General features: G+C 40.4%; 1 protein-coding gene across 2 annotated transcripts in view; it reads left to right on the top strand.

The window, feature by feature from the left end:
- LOC148324040 (discs large homolog 1-like protein) overlaps nucleotides 1–27,512 on the top strand; it is a 105,505-nt gene that overhangs the window by 2,521 nt on the left and 75,472 nt on the right. The window contains exons 2-4 of one of the 2 annotated variants that reach the window (XM_088312479.1): nucleotides 7,406–7,570; nucleotides 10,801–11,692; nucleotides 11,837–11,918. In XM_088312479.1, coding sequence (XP_088168605.1) covers nucleotides 7,406–7,570; nucleotides 10,801–11,692; nucleotides 11,837–11,918 — 1,139 coding nt within the window. Of the gene's footprint in view, nucleotides 1–7,405; nucleotides 7,571–10,800; nucleotides 11,693–11,836; nucleotides 11,919–17,992; nucleotides 18,598–26,578; nucleotides 26,924–27,512 lie in introns of those variants that run through there. The other variant, XM_088312480.1, reaches the window with a different exon arrangement.

Genomic DNA, 27,512 nt, shown 5'->3' with positions numbered 1-27,512 from the left:
ATGGGAAACAGGTCTGGATTGCAGGCAGGCCAGTGTAGTACCAGCACTATTTTACTCCAATGCCACGCTGTTGTAATACGTGCAGAATGGGGTTTGGCATTGTCTTGCTGAAATAAAATAAGGCATCCCTGAAAAAGACGTTTCTTGGATGGCAGCATGTTAATCAAAAACACATTTATACCTTTCACCATTAATGGTGCCTTGTAAGATGTTTAAGTTACTTAGGCCATTGGCTCTAAAACACGCCCCTGGCTTTTGAAGTTTGCATCCATAACAGTCCGGATGATTCTTTTCCTCTTTGGCCCAGAATGCGTAACATACACAATTTCCCAAAACAATTTTAAATGTGGAGTTATCAGACTGTAGAACACTTTTCCAGTTTGCATCAGTCCATCTTAGATAAACTCAAGCCCAGAGAAGCCGGCGGCATTTCTGGGTGTTCCTGATAAATGGCTTCTGCTTTGCATGGTAGAGTTTTAAGTTGCACTTAGGGATGTTTTTAATGTGACTAAATGTATTTACTGACATTGGTTTTCTGAAGTTTTCCTGAGACAATATGGCAATATCATTTACACATTCATGTTGGTTTTTGTTGCAGTGCCGCTTGAGGGACAATGTTCACGGCCATTCAATGTTGGTTTTTGGCCTTGCTGCTTACATGCAGTGATTTCTCCAGATTCTCCATAGATGATGAAACCCTTAAATTCCTTGCAACTGTATTGGAGTAACATTGTCTTTAATCTGTTTGACTCTTTTCTCACACAGTTGTAAGACGTTACAGTGAAACCCCTGTTATCGCGGTTAATGGGGACCGAGACCACCCGCGAAAACTGAAAATCCGCGAAGTAGCGGCGCCCCTTCAAAAATGCTTAAAAAAACCTATACAGGTATACAGTATACCCCCCTGTATACAGTACACCATATAGAATACGGGTAGAGAGAGAGTGAAATTCATGTTATAACAAAAAAACAAATTATTATTAAAACTTATTATTTTTTTATTCCCCTGCCATTATTTTTGTATTTATTCAATTACTTCTTTTTGTATTTATTTAATTACTTCGACTTTTACCTGCTGGTACGCCGTCCGGTGTGCCCTGTGAAATGAAAGGTGGCATTCTTCATTTATTTATTTATTCATTCATAACTGACAGCCTCGCGCTCACCTTGTGCCCGGGCGGAAGAGGTGCTCCTCTTTGGCTTAACTGCCACGCACGCCGGCCGGAGCTCTGGTACGGTCCGAACCGCGCGAAACGTTGCCCCCGATCGTGCCCGGGGGAACGTGCTCTTCTTCGTCCACTCTCCTCTTCGCCCACGCTCTTCTTCGGCGCACGCCAGCCGTCTAACCGCTCCAGCGCCCCGTCGTGCCGCTCGGCGAAACTACAATGCCCCCGCGGAGCGGAGCGAATGGAGAGCCCCGATCGTGCCCAGGCAAAAAAGTTTTTAATTTTTGAATATTTTTTTTAGACCCGCGAAGCACTGAACCCGCGAAAGGTGAACCGCGAACTAGCGGGGTTTCACTGTATCTTTTTCACATCTTTGCTTGTGAATTACTGAGCAATTCAGGGATGCTCCTTTTATACCCAATCATGGCATTCACCAGCTCCCAAATAGCTTAGTCACCTTTGGGGTGTTCCGAATCGGTGGTTGATGAGCATTTCTCCACTTTTTGGATGTGGCATAATGGCAACTTGTAGGCAAAGTCAGATGTTTGCAGGGTGAAGAGGAAATGGGACAACACTGTACCCTGAGGTGCTCCTGTACTGGTCAACACAGTACAAGAGACTACCCTCCCAAGCATCACATCCTGCAGCTCTCGGTCATGTAATTGGTGATCCACCAAACAAAGCTGCTTGCACCCATATTTTTCCAAGTTTTGACCTCAGAATCTGAGACTTGATGGTGTTAAAAGTACTTGAGACATCCAAAAACATGAGCCTCACATAACCCCCCCATGCCATCAAGAAATCACAGGACCCTATGTATCATGTACAGGATGGCATCCTCAACACCCAGGTTCTCCCGATAGGCAGTCTCTAACGGATCCAGTGCCTGCTGTAACCATGGTACCTGGACCCGGAGAAGAAGCCGCTCAAGCGTCTTCATAATCACACTGGTTTATAATACTTGACCCTAGATTGTTTTCCCACCTTAGGCACCGGAACAATGCAGGATTTCTTCCACTTGCTTGGCACCTGCGCTGTCTGGAGGCTCTGGCTGAATAATGTGCATACCGGAAAAGCCAGCTGTGCAGCACACTCCTTCAAAAGCTGCAGTCGTATTCCATCAGGTCCATTTGACTTGCCAGGGCACAGGCTTCTGAGCTCCACCCTCACCTCATCCACTCTGAAGTAATCACTGGAGGCCGCAATGGTGAAACAGCCGCTGGGTCGAACAGGGCAGGCGGTAGCCGTATAGGTCTAACATCTGGAGGGTGGTATCGGAAACGAGACAGCAGAGATGCTATAGCTGCTGGGTAGAGCGAGACTGGAGACAGTAACAGAGTTGGAATAACCGCCAGGTGCAACAGAGCAGGTGCCAGTAGTAACAAAGGTAGAACAACCACAGGCTGGAGCAGTGTAGGGTACAGTAGAGTTGGAACTGGTGGAGCAGCCAATGGGTGGAGTGGAACTGGTGGCAGTAGCAGAAGCAAAGCAACCGCTGCATGGAGCAGGGCCGGAAACACTAGTAGCAGAGGGGGAACAGACGCTAGGTGGAGCGGGACAAGCTGTAGGAGCAGAGGTGGACGAGTAACTGCGTGGAGCCGGACAGGATGCAGCCCCAGTGGTAAAAGAGCCGCTGGATAAAACAAAACAGGAGGCAGCAGCAACAAAGGTAGAACAGCTGCTGGCTGGAGCTGAGATTGAGGCAGCAGGAGCAGCAGAGAAGCACTGTAATATCCGCTCGGTGGATGTAGAGAGAGTCAAACATGCTGTAAAAGCAGTTAAACTCATCGGCCATGGCAATATCTCTAGGTTGTCACGCTCCCTTTCTCCTTATAGTCAGTAATGGCTCTCATGCTGCTCCACACTTCCCTGGTGTTAACTTGTCAAAAACTACAGGACTCTTATCAATTGCACATGATGTAAGACGAGGCTGGACAGAAATTTGAAATACTTATTTGCATAACCTATGTATTTTTAGCAAATGTATATGCCACTTATACATTAAAGCAATGACTTTTAATTGTTATAGATCTCCATTGAGTGCTGCCAACCTCTGAATTTTACAGCGGTATTTCTGTAAAACAAACTGTTTCCCGGAAAAGGGTTAAAGACGGTCTATAGTTTTCAATGAAACATCTTGAGAGTAACTGCGCTGATTCGGCAAGTGAATTTAACTTATCAGAAGGATGGAGGCTCTCTATCTCCCACTAAGGTTTTAAGCCTACCTTGTGAGATCATATGATTTTAAAACCGTCCCAGTGTCCCAGCTGTCGTCTTGACACAAATATGCCCTTAACCTGAACCTTTTGCTAATGACTGATAAAACTATTAAAACTTAGATGTTTTAATGTCTGCGATTGGCTGGCAACCAGATCAGGGTGTACCCTGCCGACTGCCCGAAAACAGCTGGGATAGGCTCCAAGCACCCCCCGCAACCCTTGAGAGGAGAAGCGGTACAGATAATGTATGGATGGATGGATTTCTAATGTTCTTATATGACAATCCATAGCTTTAAAGATTGCTTTCTCACTGTGGCACTAAACATTGCGCGAATGGCAAAAGATATGAAATAAACGTCGAATTAGGGTGAAGAAGGTTGATTTTTGGTCACGGTTGAAGATTGATGGTCAATGGACATTGATTCACTGGTACTTTGCAAGCTGGGAGTAGCACTGAGACCTTGGAGGGTTAGCAAAGAGGAAAAGAGAACAATGGCCAGACTGATGCGCTGAATGACTCAATTTATAAATAGAGAAAGTAGAAATTTGTTCAATTGTTTCAAAACATTTTTTTCATACTTTGCATGACAGTGTTAACTATCACCAGCCACGTGCTTTGCTAGCAAAGCTGGCACCATGACAGGTCATAGGAGATACAGATCCATGCCCACCAGCAGGCTGCCTGCTGCCTGCTGTCAGCCTCTTGAGAGTTGACACAACTTTAGCGTAGCTAAATTTCCAAAATTTAATCAGTCAGGATTTGTGTGCGGATTCTTGCTCTTGTCCGCTTCAGCCTGCGTAAGTGGAGGAGATTCACAGAGTATTTTTCATTTTGTGGAGCTGATCACATGAGCTCACGTTTGACGTCAATAAATCCAAACTATTGTGCAGAACGCTTTTATACTTTCACGGGTTGAAGTGGACAAGAGTAGTAATGTGCATTCGCACTTGGTGGCAATCGTTCGCCTTTTCGACAAACAAACTGACATAGCGAACAATATTACCTCACTTGCCTCCCTGATGTGACGTAGATGTTAAAACCAGGAAAAAATAACAAGCCGAGCTCCAAAAGGGGCGTGCCAATTTGTCGTAAATCCCATCACAAAAAAAGCTCATAAATCACTACAGAGACTTTGGGGGGGGGGTGGCATTTTGGCACTGATGTCATTTTTAATGCAAACCTATTATAAAACTGACAATGTTAACGCCAATGAAGTGTCCCTATTACAGGTAACACAGTGCCTCACAATGAAGAGGTCCAGGGTTTGAATCCGGTGCCGGCCTTCCTTTATGGAGTTTGCATATTCTCCCCGTGCCTACGTGGGTTTCCTCCGGGTACTCCGGTTTTCCTCCCACATTTCAAAAACATTCATGGTAGGTTGATTGGACACTCTAAATTTCCCCTAGGTGTGAGTGTGAGCATGGGTGGTTGTTCGTCTTGCTCAGATCTGGCGTCAGCGAGGGCCCACAGAAGCGATGTTGTCTCAAAAAAGGAAATAACGAAGTCTTTTGAAGACGCTACAATACTTTGAAAAGCTCAACGTAAATAAGTGACAGTTTTACTTCATCTTATTTTCTTAGTTTACTTCACCTTGTCAAAGCCGCAATTTAACGCCTCAGCCTCATTTTATCATTAACTCAACATAGACAAAGTCTAATACGTGGCTGGCAAGTGACAGTTGTTCTCTCGTACAAATTGAACCCGGCGTACAAACGGACAAACCACAGGAATATCACTGACAAATCATTTGAAAAACACAGTATAAATCATTTCTGACATTGCTACAGTGACATCACCTGCAACAATAAAACAACTTTTATGACTTTTCTAGCTTTGCTTCTATTCCCGTCTTGCGAAGGTTTTGGTCACTTTTGTTCTGGCTGTTGATGTGTTGTGGCTCTTTGCAGTAGCATTTTAGTTCAATGTTGTTGTGTTGTGGCTTTTGCATTCGTGCAGAGATTCAGTATTGTTGTGTTCTGGAGTTTGTAATTATTATGACCTTCATCAACCACCGTAAAAACTAAAATAAAACCACCATATTTTCACGACCATAGGGAGAAGCTGCCTTTTAAAGTGCGTATGCAACAACGTCACTCCGCATTTACGTTAAGACAGAGCATCCGAAGACTGGACGCATTCTGGATATTCCTATTGAACTGTTTTCATGACGCTTGTTCGGATTGGCAAAAGGAGTATAACACCGCTGTGAATACGAATAAGATTCCATTTGGATTCTGCCTTTTTATTCCGATTGGGGTGTTTATTTGGAGCATTTTCATTCTGTTTGGTCATTCGGATTCTTTCTAATCTGAATACATTGCTCCATGTAAACCCAGCTAATGAAACAACCAAAACAAAGAACAAAGAAATACAAGTAAATCAAAACATGGATTTCTAATGCCATTCATAACCTAAGTGCTGCAAAGCATTCTGGGAGTGCTTCAGCCTCAGCCAATCAGATGGCTGGTTAGAGAGATGTCGTGAGTGGTGTGCTTTGGGCAGCGTCTGTTGTGTAAAGGTTAATCTAACCTGTGATGTTTCTTGCTCGCTATAATATCCATAAACCAGACAGCGGCCCTTTTATCCAGCTTTCTCACGCACATACATACTCGTCAGTTATCAACTGACTGTGGTCTCAAACCATCACCAAAAGAGGGTACTAATGCTCCCAGTCAGTCCAGCGGTGCGCTCTTGAAAGTCATACAACATGTACACATTCATGGAACCCGGTCCACACACAAGGCGCGGCACATTAAAAGGCAGGTTCTTTTTAGAGAAAATCTGGGACTTTTAGGTGCGTCCCATAGTGAAAATCTGGTAAGTGGTTTTGAGAAAACTAAAACTAATAAGAACTAACAAAGCCACCCTGAAATGTGATTAAAACTACATTTAAAAAAAACAAATACAAATTTTTTAAAACTAACTATTATTAAAATTCCCAAAACTATGATACCCCTAGCTGTGAGGGGCCTAGGTGAGTGACATCCGCCCATCTGATATAGAGTAGAAATCATGGAATCTTAAGTGAAGGCCTGATTTGTTCAAAAGCCCGAACCAACACTATGACTCAGAGCAATAATACTTTTGAGTACGTTAGGAGTCTTGTAGAATTGTGATTAAAATAAAGAACTTTATGATGACAGACTGTTTGTTAATCATTTACCAGTCCCAATCCCTGAAAAGACAAGTAGCAATTTTGTTTTGAAGAATAGCGAAGCTATAAAACTGTGTTGTTGAATGATTTGTAGAAAATTTGGATGCACCTAACTTTTGTGCTGGTGTAACTAAGAAAATATTTGGCCGCAGATGTACAACCAGCGCAAAAGGTTAGTCTAGAGACTCAGGTGAGCTGAAGTCTATCCCAGCTAACTTTGGGTGAGGAAGTTGCCTGCAGTCAATTGCAAGGCACATCTAGACAAACAAACGCTCACACTGACATTCAGACCAATGGAGAATTTACAGACTTCAAATGAACTAACATGAATATTTTTGGAACGTGAAACAAAACAGGAGTACTCAGAAAGAAAAAAAAACACAAGCAAAGGGAGAACATGATAACTCCACACAGCCAATGGTCGAATTCCGAACTTTAAAGCTGTAAAGCTAACCACTGATGTGCTGTAATGTACTGTTCTCATCTGTCTCATGATCTGAATGAATACTGTATGTTTCTTTACCTTTCCTAAACCTTACAAAAGTTAAGGTAAATAACAACTTAAAAAAAGTACGAGATAAAAGAACAAGTATAATGTTCAGATTGTGTTTCTGTCACATCTTCACAAAGAATGAATTTAGTGCAAATTGATATTGGTACTCCTTTCTTGACGTGATGTCTTTGGAAAGGTTAATGTTTTGTGTGAATGTGAAAGGTTATGATTTTGATGTGAGTTGCGTTGCGGTTCTAAGAAAACGTCCCCATGTTTAGCCAGTCTGACCCATACATATAATTATTACCCTTCCTTCAACGAATAGAACCAGGAAAAAAAATAGTTTGTTTAATTTGTCTGTGTTTCATTCAGATGCTCAACGAGCCCTTGAGCTTCTCCAGCAGTACCGGGCCAAATTAGATCAGAGGCAACAGAGCCAGATGAAACAGGGTTCTATTGATGAAGATCACCAACTACAACAGTCCCTGGACAGAGTCATCAATGTCTTCCAAAGTCAGCTCTTTAGTGCCCTGCTTGGTGAGTATAACTTCATCTGTTTAGCAACTCTGCAAGCCACGCCAACCACGGTGCAATATACGGTACTTCAAACAGCAGTTAATATGTAGCTTGTAGAATTGAGTCAGCATTGGATTTAGGTGTGGCTGTAATTGTTAAGCTATTGTTTATAAGGTTGGTAGTTTATAAGGTAGGTACTGTATGAAATTCTTTCAGCTAAATGACAGTCTATTGTGGATGGTAACTTGTTTTTGGAGCTCAATAGAAAGTGTTAATTAAAGGCAGAATAATTTTGTGTTTTGGTTGAAAAGAAGTGACGTGAGAGAGAAGAAGAGGAAACGAGCTTGTTTCATGATACAAAGTGACAGTGTGGGGTACACAACTTGAACCACTTGCTGGAACGCAGGCACACATACAGAATGTCTGGCAAATATACTTGACATTCCTTGTAAGATTTAGTAGTCTTAAGTTCTGTTTATAGAATGAGAGTCTCATCAAAATGTGCACAATTTTGTTGTCTTGTAAACAATATGGAACAAGTCAGGCGATGGTCCCCCCCGGGATAAACTGTTGCCCATTGGCTAAAAGACAAGGCATGTCACAGCTTTGATTGCTTGCTATAGTTCTTATGGAAATATTTATTTGCTTTAGCAGCTCAGTCCAATGGTGGTTTTATATATGATGTTAATTCTAAACAAATGTACCAGTAAGTAAAATACGAATGTATATGCAATAATTTTAATGCACTGAAAACAATTTATTTTCAAATACAGTACTTAAGTAAACCAAGCCATAAGAATCTCTATAACCCGAAGTTATCAGACCAGTTTTTTACTTTTGAGCAGTGTCCAAAATATCAGGAAGGACATTTGCTGTGAAATTTGGCAAAATTATTTATTTGATGGAATATTTCAGGAATCTGTCTTTTTTTTCTTTTTTGGTTCTGCATTTGAGTTCTTAGCGTAACAGCAAGGTCATATCACCCGATCGATATTATTGCCCACGTTTTATAGCATCTGTACTGAAAAGTAAAAGAGGAATTTCTTTAACCATTTTATTAATTTATGAAGTGCATCCTTAAAACAAAATGAAAAAGATAAACAGAATTTTTTTTAAAAAAGATTTTACTCAGTAATCCAGCAAATTTAAAATCATATAGAATAACATATTTATACAAGAGCCAAAATAAATACACACTATGCCCTCTCGAGAATAATGAAGAAGACATAAGATGTACAGATGATCATTTTGAAGTTATGATTCTACATAAGGTATCAACAAAATTGGTACTTGCAAATGTGCATGATCAAAAGATGACTGATTGTTGCTGGCTAGGTCAGGTGGCTCTGTTGTCGAACTGCTAATGATACAGTACATGTGTGGCAGCAGTGTCGGTGTGGATTCCACTCGCGTGGTGGTCGTACTTGTTCAAATGAATTATCAAGTTGTGTTGCAAATTTTGAGGCCCAATGTACAGTACCTTGCACATCGGCCCAATTTGCCCCTTGTCACTTTAGAGATACCGCCGCACAACCTATGGTAAGGAACTTCTCTTATCAAAGTTGCATCATCTTCGGAGGATAACGCCTTGTAATGGCTTACAGCAGCTGCGTATTTAGTCATTGTTTACTTCTTGCTAGGAATGTCTGATAATTATTGATCCATATTTGGAGGAAAATATGGCATTTCTTCACTGTTATAGAGGAAGACATTTCGCATGGTAATTGCACCAAGAGGTCTGCATACATTCCACAAGGAGAAAGTATAAAACAATGAGTTTCAACACAACAAATCTTATCATCCACTTTTAACAATGTCAGCGCTACTAGCGAGTTTTGAAATCCGTCAAAGATACCCGCGCTGTGTCGAAATTGGGGTTGACATTTTGCCAGTGGTGACACCAGGGCTAAAGCTGTGATTTCATCATGGAACTCATGGTAGCTTGGTGATCAACCCTTTACCACCTTTGACGACACTGGCATTTGTTTGCTAAGGGGCAAAGCACTTGGCGCTACAGTTCGTATTTCCGAGCTGATGCTATTTTGGGATACATGTATGTTAGCCAGCAAAATACACACTCTTGTGACACCCTCTTGCATAGACTGATAGGACATATACATCACTACTGATTTATGAACGTGTAATGTTAGCTTTGCTAGCTTTGCTAGGTCTGACCGCACAGTGACCAGATGAAAACTCCAAACTATACAGGACTGTGTTATAGGCGTGTGCAAACAAAATCGGCTCACTCAACTATCGGGATTATCTATGCTAAGATTAATTAAATAAATTTATTACAAAGCTCAGAATCGATTTTCACGATTTTTAAAAAGCAGAGATGAGGGTACCACTTTTATCATCCATCCATCCATCCATTCATTTTCCTAGCCCACTGAGCTCAAAATGCTAACTGACCTAAAATTTCTTCAGCTGAGGAGGAACGAGTGAATTTGACAATTCTGATATATTCACCAATGCCGATGTCAGTTATCATCTGGTGATGACTTTATTACAAATATTATCAAATCAAAAATAGGTAAAAAAAATACTGTTGGAAAAAACAACTGAATGAACTTACAATATGCTTGACTTAGGTGTACACGTGTCTATAATGTTTCCCCCAAGGGCCTGATAGACAACAATAAAAGGTTGTGACAGCCATTTAAAGCTGTTTAAAACACTGTGGAGCTTAGCTTTCTGTGTGGTGACAGGACAAATCATAGTTGGAGTGGCCGTGGATGGTCGAAGAATCGATCTGCCTGCATATACTGCTTGTTGTTATGTACATTCATGTTATTGCAGTGACATGCATGAAAAGTTGGACCATTTTATTTTATCACTTCAAAAAATCAGTAGTGTCAGAATGATGTTTATTTTTGCAGCATACCTTTCAATATTAATATTTTTACATTTTCTGCATCAACACACTTGCATAAGCCTTTGTTGAATTTCTTGAACATTCTGGCTTTTTACTTTACTGTATGTTTCCCACCAGTGACACCATACCCACTTTTAATCCTATATAGATCATCACAAGCTAATATGGGTGGGTTAAATTTTATTTTTAGTGATTGATTTGTTGTAGGTTGGACTTTGGCCTTGCCTGGTGTATGACTATGATTTTTGTGTCCCTGTTTCTTTTTTTACAGTATTTTTATCCGCACCATGCTCACATATTAACCGCTGTAATTTTAAAATCAGACAGTTGTTAGGTGGTGAACTTGGTTTAAACTTTTATTATTTTCTTGCAGACATTCAGGAGTACTATGAGTTAACTATCCTTGCTGACAGCCAAACTTCAACCAAACTGATAGCTGACAAAGTGACATCTCCCACCTCCGTCAACCTACCAGCTGAAATTACTACGGCACCGCAGCCCACCTCTAGTCAGCTCCCCACTGCAGCTTCAGGAGTATCTTGCCAGCCAAACCCCATATCTCCCGAACCCAAGTCAATCAAGACTCCTGCTCCTCAAATCCCATCTGTGGCACCTACAAAACAACCACCATCACCTTCATTGGTGCCTTGTATTTCTCCGTCACAACCATCCAAGGTTAAGTACCGTGCCCCGCCTCCTCCGATCCAGGAGGGAGCCTTGACATCTACTGTAGCCAACGTTTCTAAGCCCGCGTCCCCCTCTGAGAACACAACTGCGGTTACGAAGAATGGTGCGGCAACCTGCACAGACCTCCCTTCAATAACACAGAATCCGTTACCGCAAAATGGTACAAACGTACCTCATCATGCCACCAGCAGCGTTTTACCTTCAGAATGCTCCTCCACTACTCCTGAACAACAAACAAGTCCGACCAGTCCAACTAATCTAGTGACTGTTTCAAGCCTCGTCTTGGGAAGCATCCAAGGTTTAATGTCTCAGTCTGGGCCAGACAAACTCACCCAGCCCAGCAGCACTCCTCACATCAGCCCTGCTACCAACCCAGTCACAGATGCTACCATCTTCACTTCGACTGGTAAAGCAAATGAGGATCAAGGCTCAGGCAAAAATACTCCAAATGAGGATCAAGCCTCTGGCAAAAATACTCCAATATCAAGTCCTACGACTCCTAGCCACGTAAACTTTTCAGTTGGTAACCAGAGTCCCATCAGTCCCCCAGAGCCACAAAGCAAAGAACCCCATAAGAGGTATTGAAATAGCTGAACTCGCCTATCGTTAAATAAAATCTTTAATTAAATGCTGAACTCGTCAGTAATTAATAGTTGTGATTTTGCTAATTTTACCTTGTACACTCACTATTTTCCTCTTAACTCTCCTCATAATGTAACCAGCCCTACACCCCGGAAAGTCCTCTCCTCTCCCACTAGCCCTGGTCCAGCCAGCCCTGGAGCTGCTCCAAGTCCAAGAGTCAAGGTAAGATATCCTAATTGCATTTTTGCTGTTAATGCAGAACCACTAACTCATTCGTAAGCTTTTGGTCTTTGAATCACGTCCTGCTGCGGCTAAATATAAATTGTTCAGACTCTAGTCTGCATCCTCACCAATGTTGAGATGACCTTGAGTAAGACTCGCCTTGGATGCGCATGCGTGTGGTTTGCCTCTCAATGTGGTGGGCTTGTATTTGACTTAAGGAGTTTTTTAAGGCTTGCAGCACAGAGCAACAGTTTAGCAGGTATCTATCTGCCAGTCTGTGTCTGTCTGTCCCTTTGTCTATCAAAGGCTCCTAGTAGTATTGACTGTTGTTTTGTCACTCACCAGTTGGTAACTCTGTGATTCGCTGGCAACCAGTCTGGGGAGACATCTTGCACAAAATTATGATTATTATTATTATTGGTTAGGATTGTGTTACTAAAATGGTAGAATTTTTTTTCGTGATACTAAGTGCACTTTACAATGTGCTGCTGAATACACACTTCCTATAATTTCTGTACTAGAATTTCTCATCTATTTGTTGTCCTATCTGCTCAAACTGATAAACGTTTTGTAGCTAATTCCTTTCTCTTATTCATTAATCTTAGCTGTTACTGAAGTGCCACCGTAGAAGTGCTTTTGATTAATTTGATTCATCCTTCAGCAATGCTTAAGTACAACTGATCTTAATCTGCTTGATTCCTTTCCTCGACACGTCATCTTTTCTACTAAGCTCTCACCGTGTCTTGAGGTTTTGACCACCACATTTTCAAAATTCATGTATTCTAACTTTTTTCAAATGTACTTTTTGTCAAAACGTCGGTAACTTGTTGAAATGACATTCATTTGCGAATTCTACTTAACATAGAATCTTGATATTTTCATTTTTCTTTTATCAATACAAAACGTTCATTATATTGTCCTTCCTTTGATCCTATTGTAATTGTATGTCATCCTTGTGTTGTTGTTGCTGGCCTCCCGTGTTCCAAGAGAGCAAGAATCTCTCATAAGAAGCTTAGTATAGGCTGCTTATAGACTTTAGTGAGTTGGAGCTATTTTAGGACAGACAAAGAGAGAGAAAAAATGAGAGTGGGACTCACTCAAGTCCGATCCTTTGACATACCTTCTAAACTGCTGGTGCAGTCTTGTATTGTAACTGCGAAGAGGAGGCGCACAGACAAGGAGAGGACATGCGAGAACTTCCTAATCAGCTTAAAGATTATAGAGCACATCTGCAGCAGGACTAACTTTGTCCAAATCGAGAAGGTCCTTATGACTCTGCAGGCTCTATACTAGTTGTGAATAACTGGACTGAGTCACTAGGTGTTGGGATGACGCTTCCTGTTGTACGGCTGACAGCTATTGGGCTACCACAAGTGCTCCATGTCAAGATGGACCATCCAAACTCTGCATCTTCAGCCAATGTAATGTACCTTTATGTATTTACAGTAGATACAGTACGAGAGAAGATAGTAGTGGGCTTTTGGCCTGTCTCACCTTTGTCATTTCACAGTCAAAAACAACAATAACAAATTAACATTTTAAGGCAAGACAAGATAGGTTACAGTATCTGTATGTGCACATGCACAACAGTATGTCTTCAGTCAATTTAAAAATATACAATCATGCACCATTAAAATTATTTGGCCAGTATTGCATAAGTACAGTATTGACTTGGAAATGGGCAATTGTTCCGTTATTATACAAGTACATGCCTCCTAAATTAACATGGGGTAAGATGTATGTCAGTTGAGCCGCATCCAATTCCTGATCGTCTATTGTAATTAATGATCCCTGGAGTCACGAGACTCCCTGGCCTAGAAGAACTGTAATAACGAGCTATAAGGCAACAAGCACGTTGCAGGTTTAACTTTAAATGGATGACAACTGTCTAACATGAAACTTAGAACACACCATACCCAATACATTAGCCATTAGCCAAAGATGATGCGTGCAAGACAAGATTCAAACAAGACCTTTTGAATTTTGAGGATATCATCTTAGGCTATAGTTCAATTTGGAGACTAGCTGCCAGGTGCCCGTGTGCGTAAAAAGCAAAGAAAAACAAAAATTGTTGTGAGACATGCTGTAAAACTACAAAAAAATGAGTTCCATCCTATCCATATTTCAAAGCTGACGGAAACATAAACAGAAGATTCACATCTTACATGGCCATTCTTTCATGTAAACCTTCTAAAGAGTAAGTCTGCTTCTGCATTTTGAAACAAGCATCAGTCAGGACTGTGAAAGCAGATTTATATTTGTGGTATTTCCCAATAATCTAATTATCTATGTTGTGCTTTTCTGAAATAACATATGAATAGTTGTTTTTTTGGGGGTTTTTTTGCTCCAGAAAAAAAAGTATATATATATATATATATATATATATCTATCTCTATCTCTATCTCTATCTATATCTATATCTATCTATATCTATATATATCTATATCTATATATATCTATATCTATATATATCTATCTATCTATATATATCTATCTATATATATCTATATATATATATATATATATATATATATATATATATATATATATATATATATATATATATATATAGATCTATATATATATATATATCTATATATATCTATATATCTATATATATATATCTATATATATCTATATATCTATATATATATATCTATATATATCTATATATATATCTATATATATATATCTATATATATATCTATATATATATATATCTATATATATATCTATATATATATATATATATATATATATATATATATATATATATATATCTTCAGAGGCTGTTGTATCCAACTTTTACCACACAGTGGCAATATATGTACATATCACAACATAGCCATAACGTCAGGGACAGTATAAATACCTTTGGAGAAAATGTTAAAAAATAAAATCACAGAAGTCTTCTGTCATGGATGTGGTTAGTACGGCTGGATAAACTGGATGAGCTAAACATTAAGATTAAATACTCTTTGAAAATAAACAAACATCTCATAAGAGCTGATCATTTTCCAAAGTAAATTGTGCCAAATGAGGAATTGTGATGAATGGAGCCTTTTTAAATATCAGATCGCTTCAACGGACAACCACACGCACACACGCACACGTGCACGAACGCACGCACGCACTAACACACGAACTGCAGAGTTATTTCCGTGCTGGCTGACCTACAAATGTTATCATGTAGTGCATGCCTGGGAGGCATGTGAGGTTGCATTATCTCTCAGTTTCTCCCTCACTTCATTTTCTAATTAAACATGTCTCTTTTACTTTTTCCTCAACTTTTTCCTGTGGTGTTTCCTAACATTATTATTGTAGTAATATTTGAGCTAAATATTGTACAAAATGTTTTAAGCCACAATGCCTCTGGCAAAAGCAGATGTAGTCATTAGTTTATGTTTGTGATGCAAGTGCATGCACACAGAAGAAACTCCAGCTGCTTCATGGAAATCAAAAGATCAGCTGTTAAGCCATTTTCACTGATCACAACAACAATTACAAACACCTGAGTTGATACCCGATTTATATTGCATGTTCATAGCTCATATCTTTGCTGTTTCACTACTGCTATTGATTAAAAAAATCAGAATTCAAAGGACATGTTGTGAGTAATATGAATTACTACACAATGTAAAGTCTCAAGATACAAATAATGGTGACTTGTCACAATTCATGAGTATACCCCGCAAAAAATACCCATACACATAGGCAGCACTCATCCGTGTTATGGCTCAGGAAAATGATTGTTATTAACCTAATGCCTGGCGGCATGGTGGACAACTGGTTAGCATATCTGCCTCTGAGTTCTGAGGTCCTGGGTTTGAATCTGGGATCTGGCAGTTGGAGTTTGCCTGTTTTGCCCATGTGGGTTTTCTGTGTACTCCGGTTTTCTCCAGCATTCCAAAAACATGCAATAGGCTGGTGACCGTTCATGGGTAACTCTGCCTCTCACTCATAGTCAGCAGGGATAGTGAGGACAAGCGGAATAGAGAATGGAATGGAACTTTGTCTCTATCATTCCTGGGTTGGCACTGGGATATGGAATATTTTAGCTAATATGGCTAAACAGTATAAAAAGCTTGTCGGCACATTTGAGTGTAGTTAGCCACCAATCACACGGTGCCACCTATTTTGCCGCTGTCTTGCTATGTGCACCGCTCATGCATGCACACGGCATAGACATTGTAGCCCAATTAACACAAACCAACACTTTAGGGAAGATGTATTTTTTAGGTTGTGGACAGATCTTAAGGGCTTGCTGCATGTTGTTGTGGTACAAATGGGCCAAGTTATTGTCAATGGGGAAGTGGCAACAAAATGATGGAATTTACGTAGCGGGACAGGCGACTCATGATGTTCCCTGGTTGCATCAGATAGGCCCCAATTAGTCCTGATCAAAACATCCTAACTTCTGAGAGGCAGTAAAAGAGTTTTTACATGCAAATTACTGCACGGGGTCTTTAATATTTAGAATTTTTTTTTAAACATTTATTCAAGTATGATTTTCATTCACTATTTTCAGTATGTTTAACTGTGATTACTTTAGTACATTTTATTGGCTGTCATCCAAGCACAGTGATGAGGTTATACTGTGCTTAATGTTGCATAGCCTTATAACAATAAACTCAAGTGTGTTTTAGGAATAAAACCTCTGCCTCGTTTTAAGAACACTTCTACTATGTTGCTGCGTTACGATATTGATCCAAAGGTGGTACTTAGTAGAGTGACTTTTTTTAGGTGGTAAGGTTGGCTAACCATTGCCAAATTGAGTTATTGATTGTCATTATATTTATGATGCAATTACAGATTTGGATAAGATAATATATGGAACATACATATTATAGATATTTGCCATGTGCATTTTTTTTAAGCAATGTACTCCCCTTTGTTTCAAAACCAGGGAAGTTATCATACCACTAATATTTGATTTGAGCATCTATGACATGATTAAATACACACAGTTTGTGTGTCGTGTCATCCTTCAGGTTTTTTTTCGATCACAAGAGGAGAGTTATTCAAAGTTGTGTTACGCTACCTGGGAGAAATATAGTTTGTTTCCGGTGCAGGAACTGACACAATATTCATGTTTACATCCATTCTAGGATCGTAACAAAAGTGCGAACTCGCTTATCCTGCCAGCAATCCGCCGCCAGCAGATAAACAATGTGTCATTGGCTTGACTTGATTTTGTGATTTGACTGTAACCACACATGTGCGTCTCTGGCTGCATGAAAGTTTCTGGGATTTTGGTATGCAATTTGCTTTTTTTTTTTTTTTTTTTTTTGGCATAAGTACATGGACTGCTTGGTAGCAGAGCAATTTTGTCAGACAAATTGGCCGCTCGCCAATGGGTCGAGTGTGGGAAATATTTACAGCTGCCACATCCCTTCATTGGCAAGGTGGACAACAGGAAGTGCGGACCATTCATTCATTGTCTCTACTGTTTTTTTTTTGTTTTTTTTTATTACAACGCAATGACACAGCGAAACGTTTTGCAGGCAGTAAAAATGGTCTAAACCAAAGAAAACTGTGCTTGGGTGTGTGTGTGGGTGTGTGTGGGGGTGTGTTGAGGTGTGTGCGTGGGGGGGGTGCGTGTGTGTGTGTGTGAACGTCCTCATTTTATTAAACCAATTTAACAAATGTATTGTTTTAGTTTCTAATTCAAAAATTGATTAATTTGTCTAAAATATTTGTAATATGTTATCAAACTGTATGGTCCTGCCACTGAATAATTTTATTAGGCTACTAGTAAAGGGTTGCAGCCCATAAACTGTACATTTGGAATCCTCAGTTCATGGCGTGTTTGTTTGCTTGTGTATGACCATACAAGAAAAAACATGGCCATACAAGTAGCTTCCCAAGAGGAAGAAAAGTCTAACAGGGAGGCGTGAGAAGTTAGCGAAGGATATCCTTCCCACTCTCTGTTAAGGTCTGATTCTTTATGTCACTCATTGATATTGCTGTTAAAAGGCGGGCCAAGAGAGGCAGTGGAGCAAAGAGCAGGGGGGAAGAGAGCGAGTGGTAGAGAAAGGGAAAATAGAGGGAGAAAGAGAGGAGGATAGCGAAAGAACAACAGAGGCAAACATTCAGATAGTGAGAGGAGATGGATGACTGGGACAGCTGCTGCAAAGGGGGACAAGAGAGATCATATCAATACTGACACTTGCATACTCACACATAATTGCGCACACTCACACACAAATGCTGACAACAACACACACATGTGCTGACATATTTTTTACAAACACACACACATACACACACCGTTATACGCAAGTAGCTTGGACATGTTTCTCTCTGCTTCCTAACAATCTTTGAGGATTATGCTGACGAACATGATGAGGAAGATGAGAACGATGAAGAGCAAGAAGGAGAGGATACTGGCCTGCCAAAGCTGAGGACCACAACCAGGCGGCGGGGGGGGCAGGGTGGGCGATAGTGGGGCAGGATGGAGCATGGTTAAAGAAGTCATGCATGTGCGTGCGCCTGCGTGTGTGCGCGTGGGGGTGAGTGTGTATGTGTGTGACGGTGTGCATGCATCCATGTTAAATGTATGAGTGAAAGCGAGGATGCCCCCCCAGCGCAGAAACAGTTAGCTAACGTTAGCCACATGTTGTGCCACTGCAAAGTAGCATGCACCAACAACACCATATCTCTGATGTTTGGATGCAAGGTAGGTTGAAAGTTTGGAAGATTGTGAATTGTGCATATGTGGTGTTTAAAAGATTGAGGAAAAGTAATTTTAATGGAAAAATACACAAAGAAGTAAAAGTTTGTGAAGAGACTTTGGCTTGCTTTTGGTGGAAGTTGCAATTTAATTGACAGACGAATTGTATTTTCCTCATTACAAGTATTTTATTGCTATCCCGAATGTTGGAGCGGTTTAACAAATAATTACCACAATGTTGTAATTTTTTAAAATAAATAAATGTATGGAATCATTAACCGTTGTTTGGAGTGAGATATGGATGCTCACTCAGGGTATTAAATCAATCCAAACTGGCGTGTTCTGGTTGGCAAAACGACAGTGGTTAAGATCACATTCAATTGCATGATACCATGCGCTTTTGGAGGTGCCCCCAATTTTCCCACACCAACTCAGGCTGGTGCAGTTCTAACCAAGCCTTCCTGAATGGACTGAGGCAGCCTCCTTGGTTGAAAGGTGAAACGTCCTCGAAGTCAACCCGAACTGGTCTGGAGTGTGCGATTCAATGCCCTGAGAATTAAAGGACCAGGCTGAATGAAACTATTCACAGACTTGTACAAGTAGAGTAGTTGCTAAAGTGCCTAACCGGCTTCTGGATTACTAATAACAACGTTACAAAACTTGGTGTTAGCTAGCTGTTAGTCTAAAAAAAAAAACGTTGCAACTTTTCAAATAAAACAGTACTTTCGTTCAACAAATCATCACTTTGGTTGGTACTGTATAAAAATGATACTTGGCATCAGACACAAACATTCGGAACAGTCAACAGGCATAGCAAGTGAGGGGACAGGCAGAACATGTGACTGCACTGGAGAGGAGAAACAAACGGCAGTTTAGGAAGACTTGACTATGAGTGTAACGAGGATTCAGGTCTAGTCAGAATATTTTTAGGTAATATTGTACTTGTTTATGATTGTATTGGTGGTGTCGTGGTAGACTTTTGTTATTGTTATCTATGATAGTATATGTTTTGAAGTGGTACACTCGCCTGGCTTGTGTGAGGGCAGCGTGAGATCGGTTCCCGCTCAGTGACGGTGTTTGTGTGTCCTTATTGGTTGCCTTTTTGGGCCACCACGTGTCCATGCACTATAAACAAGTCGGCGGGCAGGCAAGGAGGGTGACAGTTAAGGACAAGGGCCAGATTGAATTTCTTGATCAGTGGTCTGAAAAATCAAAGCTTGGATTTTTGGAAGGAGAAATCGGCAGGCGTCTGTTGTGCATCTTATTCGATTAGTTTCATTAACTTGAGACTCCTGGCCCCGAATCTTGCATCCAAATTTTCCTGAAATGCAAGTGCTTAATATTTGTCTCAACTAACCCAAATTCTTACACAAAAGAGTATTCAAGTATTACATAACACAGGCCTACGCTTGATGAACCCTGACTCAAATTCAAGTCATCAGCGTAAAGTCGTTTGAAGCTTGTGAGTGGAAAAGCAGCTCTTAAAATGCCTAATGTTTTACGTAGAAGCTGAAGAATTTTTGCTTTTCATATGGAAAAGGCCAAATGACTTTGAAGATTGCCTCTCTACAAAAAAGTCACTGCAAAAGGGTGAGAAAAAAAATTACTATTACCGCTAAATGTCCTTAATACTGCCTCGATTCGCTGTTATAAAGATTAATGTCAAAACGCAACCATACACACACACAAAAAAATGGGGAGTTATATGTACTTGAAAAATGCTAGTAAAAGTTTTTTCACCAAGAAACTCTCAAGTAAACTTTAAGTCAACTTGGCGTAGTGGAGGATCAAAGCCATAAATAAACAAAACTAAATAAATAAACTCAAACGGGTTTTAAACTGGACAGTCATTTTAAATTAGATCGGCAAATCAGTTCTGTTCGATCCAGCTTATTTCATCTTTGGCAACTGGCTAAGATGAAGCCTTTATTTTCCAGCAGCACCTAGAAACAGTAATCCTTGCCTTCGTTACATCTCGGCTAGATTACTGTAATGCACTTTACTTTGGAGTCAGCCAGTCCTCACTCAAGCGCCTTCAACATGCTGCCGCTCACCTTTTAACTGCAGCTTGGCAGACGAATCACATAACTCCAATCTTGGCCTCTCTTCACTGGCTCCCAGTGCACTTTAGAGTTCGCTTTAAGATACTTCTGTTCGTCTTCAAAGCTTTAAATGGCCTCGCCCCAGCGTACGTCTTTGAGCTCGTCCACCACAACGCACCTGCCGGCTGCCTCAGGTCTGTCGACCAAATGCTGCTGGGGGTGCCGAGGACTAAGCGCAGCCTCAGGGGTGATTGCGCCTTTTCTGTTGCCGGTCCTTCCCTTTCAACTCAACATGAGACTGTCGCTTTTCTGTTGTTCTTTTGCTATATATTGTATGTGTTTACGTGTTTTAATTTGTTCTAATTTCCCGCAAACCTATATTAAACTATATGGAAAGCACTTTGTTACAGCTCCAGCTGTTGTGAAATGCGCTATATAAATAAAGTTACATTGTATTGTATTGTACAGATTCCAGGTTGGGAAATGGCCACTCTTCACCTAAGCCATGCCGCAGCTACCGTATATTTACTGGTGTCTGGTGGAAACCTTGGAATCCTACAACCAAGTGACGGAAAGTTTGTGGTCTGCTTTTTGAGACACCAGCAATATACCCCCACACTGTAGGAGAGGCATGGCTCAGACGTACCGTGGCCGTCTCCTAATGTGGAGTGTTTTGTGGATTCGATCTTCATCTACATTGAGTTTCCTTGTGTATGAAATGTGCTACGGAAAAACTGCCTTCCCTTGAGTGACTTTATTTAGTTCAATAAACGAGTAAAATGTATTCAGAAATTCTGAGTGAAAAAAACTTCACTATTCTTTTCAAGTAAATATCCTATAGCCGATAAATATACTCCCCATTTCTACAGTGCATGCAAGGGTGTGTGCATGCTGTTTATCTTCAGTAGTTTGGCCCTAATAAAGTGGCCTTCACTGTCATATTAAATCACTTCATCATGTCAGTCAAGTAGTGGGAGGAAGGCAGAAAGTCAACGGCTCACTGAGTAACAGAAACAGAGAGAGAATTGGGGTCATTAGAATAATGTGACAAAGTAAAGTATGTTATTGATGATTTTTCTGCCTTTATTGATGGATGAAAGACATGTTTGGGCGGGTGATCATTATAAAGACTTTCCATCGTTATAAGAGAGTACTTCACCATTTTATTATACAAATAGATAAGAAGTACAACCCCAATTCCAATGAAGTTGGGGCATTGTAAATATAAACAAAATACAATGATGTGCAAATCATGTTCAACCAATATTTAATTCATTACTCTACAAAGACAATGTATTTAATGTTCAAACTGATCAACTTTGTTTTCAGCTATAATCATTAACTTTTAATTTTATGGCCGCAACACGTTCCAAAAAAGCTTAGACAGGTTCATGTTTACCCCTGTATTACATCACCCTTTCTTTTATCAACATTCAATCAAATGTTTGGGAACTGAGGACACTATTTGTCGAGGCTTTGTAAGGTGGAATTCTTGCTGAAATAAGCAGGGACGTCCATAAAAAAGACGTTGCTCGGATGGCATCATGTTTCTCCCAAACCTGTATATACCTTTCAGCCCCTAATGGTGCCTTCAAAGATGTATAAGTTACCCATGCCATTGGCTCTAATACAGCGCCATACCGTCACAGATGCTGGCTTTTGAACTTTACATCCATAACAGACCGGATGGTTCTTTTTTTCTTTGGCCCGCAGGACACAATGTCCAGTTTCCAAAAAGAATTTGAAACGTGGACTCGTCAGAGCACAACACTTTTCGACTTTTCATCAGTCCACGCCTGTCATGACCCGTGTCGGTCATGTCAGGTGTTTTTGTTATTGTTTTTGTCACGTTCCTTTTCCCATGCCATGTGTGTTTGTTTTTGTCAGCTGAGTGGGGCGTTTCCCCTCTGCACTCGTTCCTCACCAGCCACGCACATGTTCCCCGTTACCGTCACACACCTGATCCCCATCTGCTCACTTAATGACTGGACTATTTGAACACCTCATCCCGACAGCTCTGCGTCGGAACATTACTCCCTTTACGGACTGTCACGGCCACTCTCATTCTCGCTCTCATTCTCGCCCTCATTCTCGCCCTCGCCCTCGCCCTCGCTCTCGCTCATGCCCACGATCCCCAGTGTTTGTCACGGTCCTCGTTACTTTTCATTTTTGTTCTGTTTAGTCACGTTTAGTTTGTCTTTGTCATTTTGCACCCTGCCACGTTTGTTTGTCCGCGCCACGTTGTTTGTCCTCGTTTGATTAATTTAATAAATTCCCTTTAGTTTACCCTTTTCCCTGCTTCCTCGCATTCTGGGTCCACCTCCTCCTCGCCCACCGGCGATCCGACCCTGACAACGCCTTCATATAAAAATGCCCATTAAGCAATAAAATGTTTGTCCTGCATTTATTTTAAAAATCTGCGTGTGAATGTATGTGTGCAATGTGCATTGTTGAAACGTCACTGCCAAGTATATAATTCTTAGTGATTAATCTTTTATACATTAATATTACATATATATACAGTAGTCCTGTGACTGGCTGTCGACCAGTTCAGGGTGTAGTGCACCTTTTGCTCGTAGTCAGCTGGGATAGGCTCCAGCACCCTCCCACGACCCTGTACAGGATAAGCGGTGTGGATAAAGACATGACATATATACAGTAAAACACTCGCACGCATTCCTGACTGAATGTTAAAAATGTAAGTATAAAAGGAAAGAAAGTAGTCTTCGTTTTACTCTGCCACTACTAATACTGTATGCCATGTAAGTGTTGTTAATATTGTTGAATGTTGTTTAAAAAAATCTTTTTAATTTAATAATTGTTTCATTTATTTAATCCAAGATATTTTATTGTTCTATATTTCATTGCAAATTTACTATATCCTTGATTTAAATATAGTTGCATTTTCATTTCATCAGGATTCATTATTTTTGTTCTAAATCATCAGTTTATCAGTGGCATTTATAAAAAAACAATGAACAAACTATTGTTTATCGTGATACTTTCTAGATAAATGCATCGTCCGTAAAAATTCATTATTTAATAATAATTAATAATAAAATACAGTACTGTAAAAGGAAATATACATTATGAAGCTGTTCGACTTCTCTACCAGCAGTCTTAGCAAGTTTTCCGTGAGAAACAATGTGTATAAATATGAATATATGTATATATGTGTTGTACTATTGAAGCAAGTGATTGTGTGTGGCTGAGAGGCTGACAACAAAAAAGGAAACGATGCAGCGATGAAGGCACATTTGTGCGTGTGTGAGAAGTCCCTTACGGCAGAGGATGCTCTACGCTTTCATATCTTACCAAGCATGACTAACACTTGTTCTTAGTCTGGCACACATAGACACAGATACAAACCAATGAGGAAAAATACACTGCGATGCTTTATCTGCTGACAATCTAGCCACGTTTCCCGTTGATTGACAGGACTGGTTGGCTCACACAGCCTCCCTGCACTCTTATGTGTTTTTATGTTGGTGGTCAGTGGTATTATCCATGTGCAATCTTGTTCATTGGGTCTTGCTTGGTGAAAAATCCATGAAGCCAACCCAAACTGCAATTACACAGTGTGGTGTAAAAATAAACCTATTTGTTGTGCTTTTCTTGTCATTCAGAGTAGGGCTGGGCGATAAACCGAAAATTTACCGTTACTGAAATGTATTACAGTGACCGACATAATTTTGCCCATGTCGGTAAATTCGGTGTCTAAAAAAAAATAAATAAAAATAAAAGTCTTTTCTGTCTACGGCGATTTTCATGCCTCTTTAAGACGGCTACAGCGCATGTAGTCACGTGACTCATGCGCTGTAGAAGAATGTAAACAGAAGACGCGTTCGTTGCTGGCGATTCAAATCCTAAAGCGGCTGACACGGCTGCAGACGAAGTAACGTTAGTTGAAATTGTTCCTGTCGCGCTTGTCCCGAAAAGAAATTCGACATCTGTCGTTTGGAAATGTTTTGGGTTCCATAAAGACAATGTTTGAGCAAAAGAACATGAACTACAAAGTGTGTCGTAAGCACCCGAAACGGCGCGTCCAACCTTTTCTTTTTCACCACCCACAACACAACCATGCTGTTGACTTGGAGCGTGTGCTAAATGTTCAAAGTGAGAAGCAAGGTTCGACAAGTGACAACAGCCCATAACGGAGGCGACACCATACGAGAGAACGTCTCAGAGGTGGACGCGATAGCCGAGCACATAGCTAAAGATAGAGCTCCTCTAGTTACAGTGGAGCGCACGGGATTTAAAAGCCTCATGAACGTAGCCGACAAGAGGTACGAAAATATTTGTCACAAACAGCACTTCCCGATATGGACAACATCGGGACGGGAGCGGAGACATGTCGAGCATTTTGCATCCACATCCGACTTGTGGTCGAGTCGCAACATGGATCCCTGTTTGAGCCTGAATGTGCATTACATAGACGACAAGTGGCGACTGCGCACCGGAGTACTCGAGACGGCACATTTTCCTGATGAAGCACACTTGTTTATTTGGCATTGGCATTCCATTGACATTTTTTTCATTTTATTTAGCATTTTGTTTACAGGCGACTAGCTCCTTTGCACATGGCATTATTTATATTGTTTACAAGATACCTTTACACAAATCTAGGCCTTTGCAAATGGCATTACAGCATCTCTGCGCAATCTATTTGCAGAAAAAGATTTTGTGAGAGGTACCCTTTTTCTCCTGTTCTTTGTGACATTGTTCAAGTCATGCAAAGCATGCTATTTTAAATGTTTATTCAAGTGATTTTTGTACTTCTATTTTTCATTGAAAGTAATGTGTACCAGTTGGTCAATAAAAAAGCAGTTAATTTGCATTTCCTGCATTTATTTTGATTTTGGTCCTCAGGGGGAATTTATCGCGCATTTATCGTTATCGAGGTAAAAGTGCCCAATTTATCGCGATATTGATTTTAGGTCATATCGCTCAGCCCTAATTCAGAGGTGCTCTACTGCCATGCAGATCTCACACATTGTGAAATTTCAGTAAAGCTTTATCTGTGTGTGCATGCATGTGCACGTGAGTGCAGAGGGCATGCGCATCAGTGTTGCGACAGCCTTATAATCTGAGGTCTCTTCCCAGTTTTACTACTCATTTTTAACCCTTTTCTACTAGATTATCTGAGCCATTTCTTCCTAATTAGGATTCCAACAATGATAGTTAAAAATTATTACAAAAGGGCATAGGGAATTGTGGTTTGAATTCTAACTGCTGCCCGTTCTTGTTTTTAGAACTCATCGAAGATGCATGTTATATAACCATTCCACCCTGGAAAAAGGACAGTTCAAATAAATCATTAAACATCCCAGATGAGTATGAAATTCTTGCTCACAGTGAATGTTTGCCAAATCTTGACTAAAATGGGGTAACGTAAGAGAAAACAGAAAGCAAAAGAAGACACTTTGCCATTCCAATTTGAAATCTGACATTGTATGTTCAAAAGAGCTCTCCTCATCATCACAGTTACTTGCGTTGTTCTTTTGATAGGTTGAAGTCCTAACAAACATTTAAGAGCCTCCCATTGCAGTGCTTTAAATGTTGATACAATGATAGAAACCAAGCAAAAAAAATAATTGAGAAAAACAAAGTTCAGAAACAACTGCAGGTAGATTAAATATGGAAAAATGCATCATTCTCACTTTGTCCAGGGTGAATTCTTTCTTTTAGATATTTTCCTCTTTCTATTTAATCTTTTTGAATTTGAGCAAATCTCTCTCTTTAATAAAACTCAAATTTAACCATTTCTATTTCTGCTGCTTGTCTTTTATACAACTAAGAAGCTCATTTTGTCTTTTGTCTTTTTTCCCTGCTTCCCTTTTGCATGTATCTCCACCACCACTCTCTCGTCTCCTTTTTTCTACCCTTTTCTGCTTTTCTTTCTTTTACTTCCTAATTTCCTTGCTACCCAACTCATTGTCCCCTAGAAGTACCGATACCCAGAAGAGGAAGGTGCATCCCTTGGCCCACCAAAATTTCACCAACATACCTGTCATCAGCACCCAATGGGAGCTACCAAAGAGCTGACTGACGCAAGGACTTTCAGGAAGGAAGGGATTGATCAGGGAAGCTGGAGAAGAGAGAGAGGGTACAGTGGAACATTGGAGAGAGACATGGGTAGAGACATGGAAAGCTCACTAATGAGGGGTGGATCTCTTGGTCGCCATGGTGATCTCCGCGGGGCGGAGCTGGTTCAGGTGGCAGAGCGACAGCTCTCTCAGATTCAGCATGTCCACGGATACGTCACTCACGCGCACATCACACCTGCTCAGGTAACCTTTTTTTCCCCAATATCAGCAGTAGTTAAGAGTAGTGTTCCCCAAGCTTTTTTATGTCACAGACCGGTTGAGACAAGTGCACGCTGTTTGCAATGGCCATTCTTAAAGCATTGGTACTGGCAAGTAAGATAATAAATAATGTACATTACACAGCATTTTATCAACATTATTATTCTTGTGAAATGCGCTATAAAAATAAAATTGACTGTATTCATTTTCAAACATTTATATACAACAGTACAATAAATAAAGTGACAATGAACTACTAAAAATGGATTCTTGAGGAATAATGAATAGGCCTTAAAATGTAAACATCATTTTTACGTACGATAACATCATTGCTACTTGCAAATGTACTTGCTGCTTTAGTCCAGCGGCTGCCTGCTAGTTATCAGCGACTAAACTACTGATGTTTACGTGAGCAGGCTGTGCAAACTCTGCTCGAATTTTCATGCTTTCCACTTGGGTGCTCCTTGTACAGATGATTAAGGCTTGTTGCATCGCTTTGTTTTTGATAACATATTGCACAATGGCTTCCTCCTCCACGTCGCTCTCGAGGTTAGTTTCACCATAAAAGTGATGG

Source organism: Idiotropiscis lumnitzeri, chromosome 13, assembly GCF_059441095.1.
Source record: "Idiotropiscis lumnitzeri isolate Australia: NSW breed Sydney's pygmy pipehorse chromosome 13, RoL_Ilum_1.0, whole genome shotgun sequence".
NCBI lineage: Eukaryota > Metazoa > Chordata > Actinopteri > Syngnathiformes > Syngnathidae > Idiotropiscis > Idiotropiscis lumnitzeri.
This window is presented reverse-complemented; position numbering and strand designations above follow the sequence as displayed.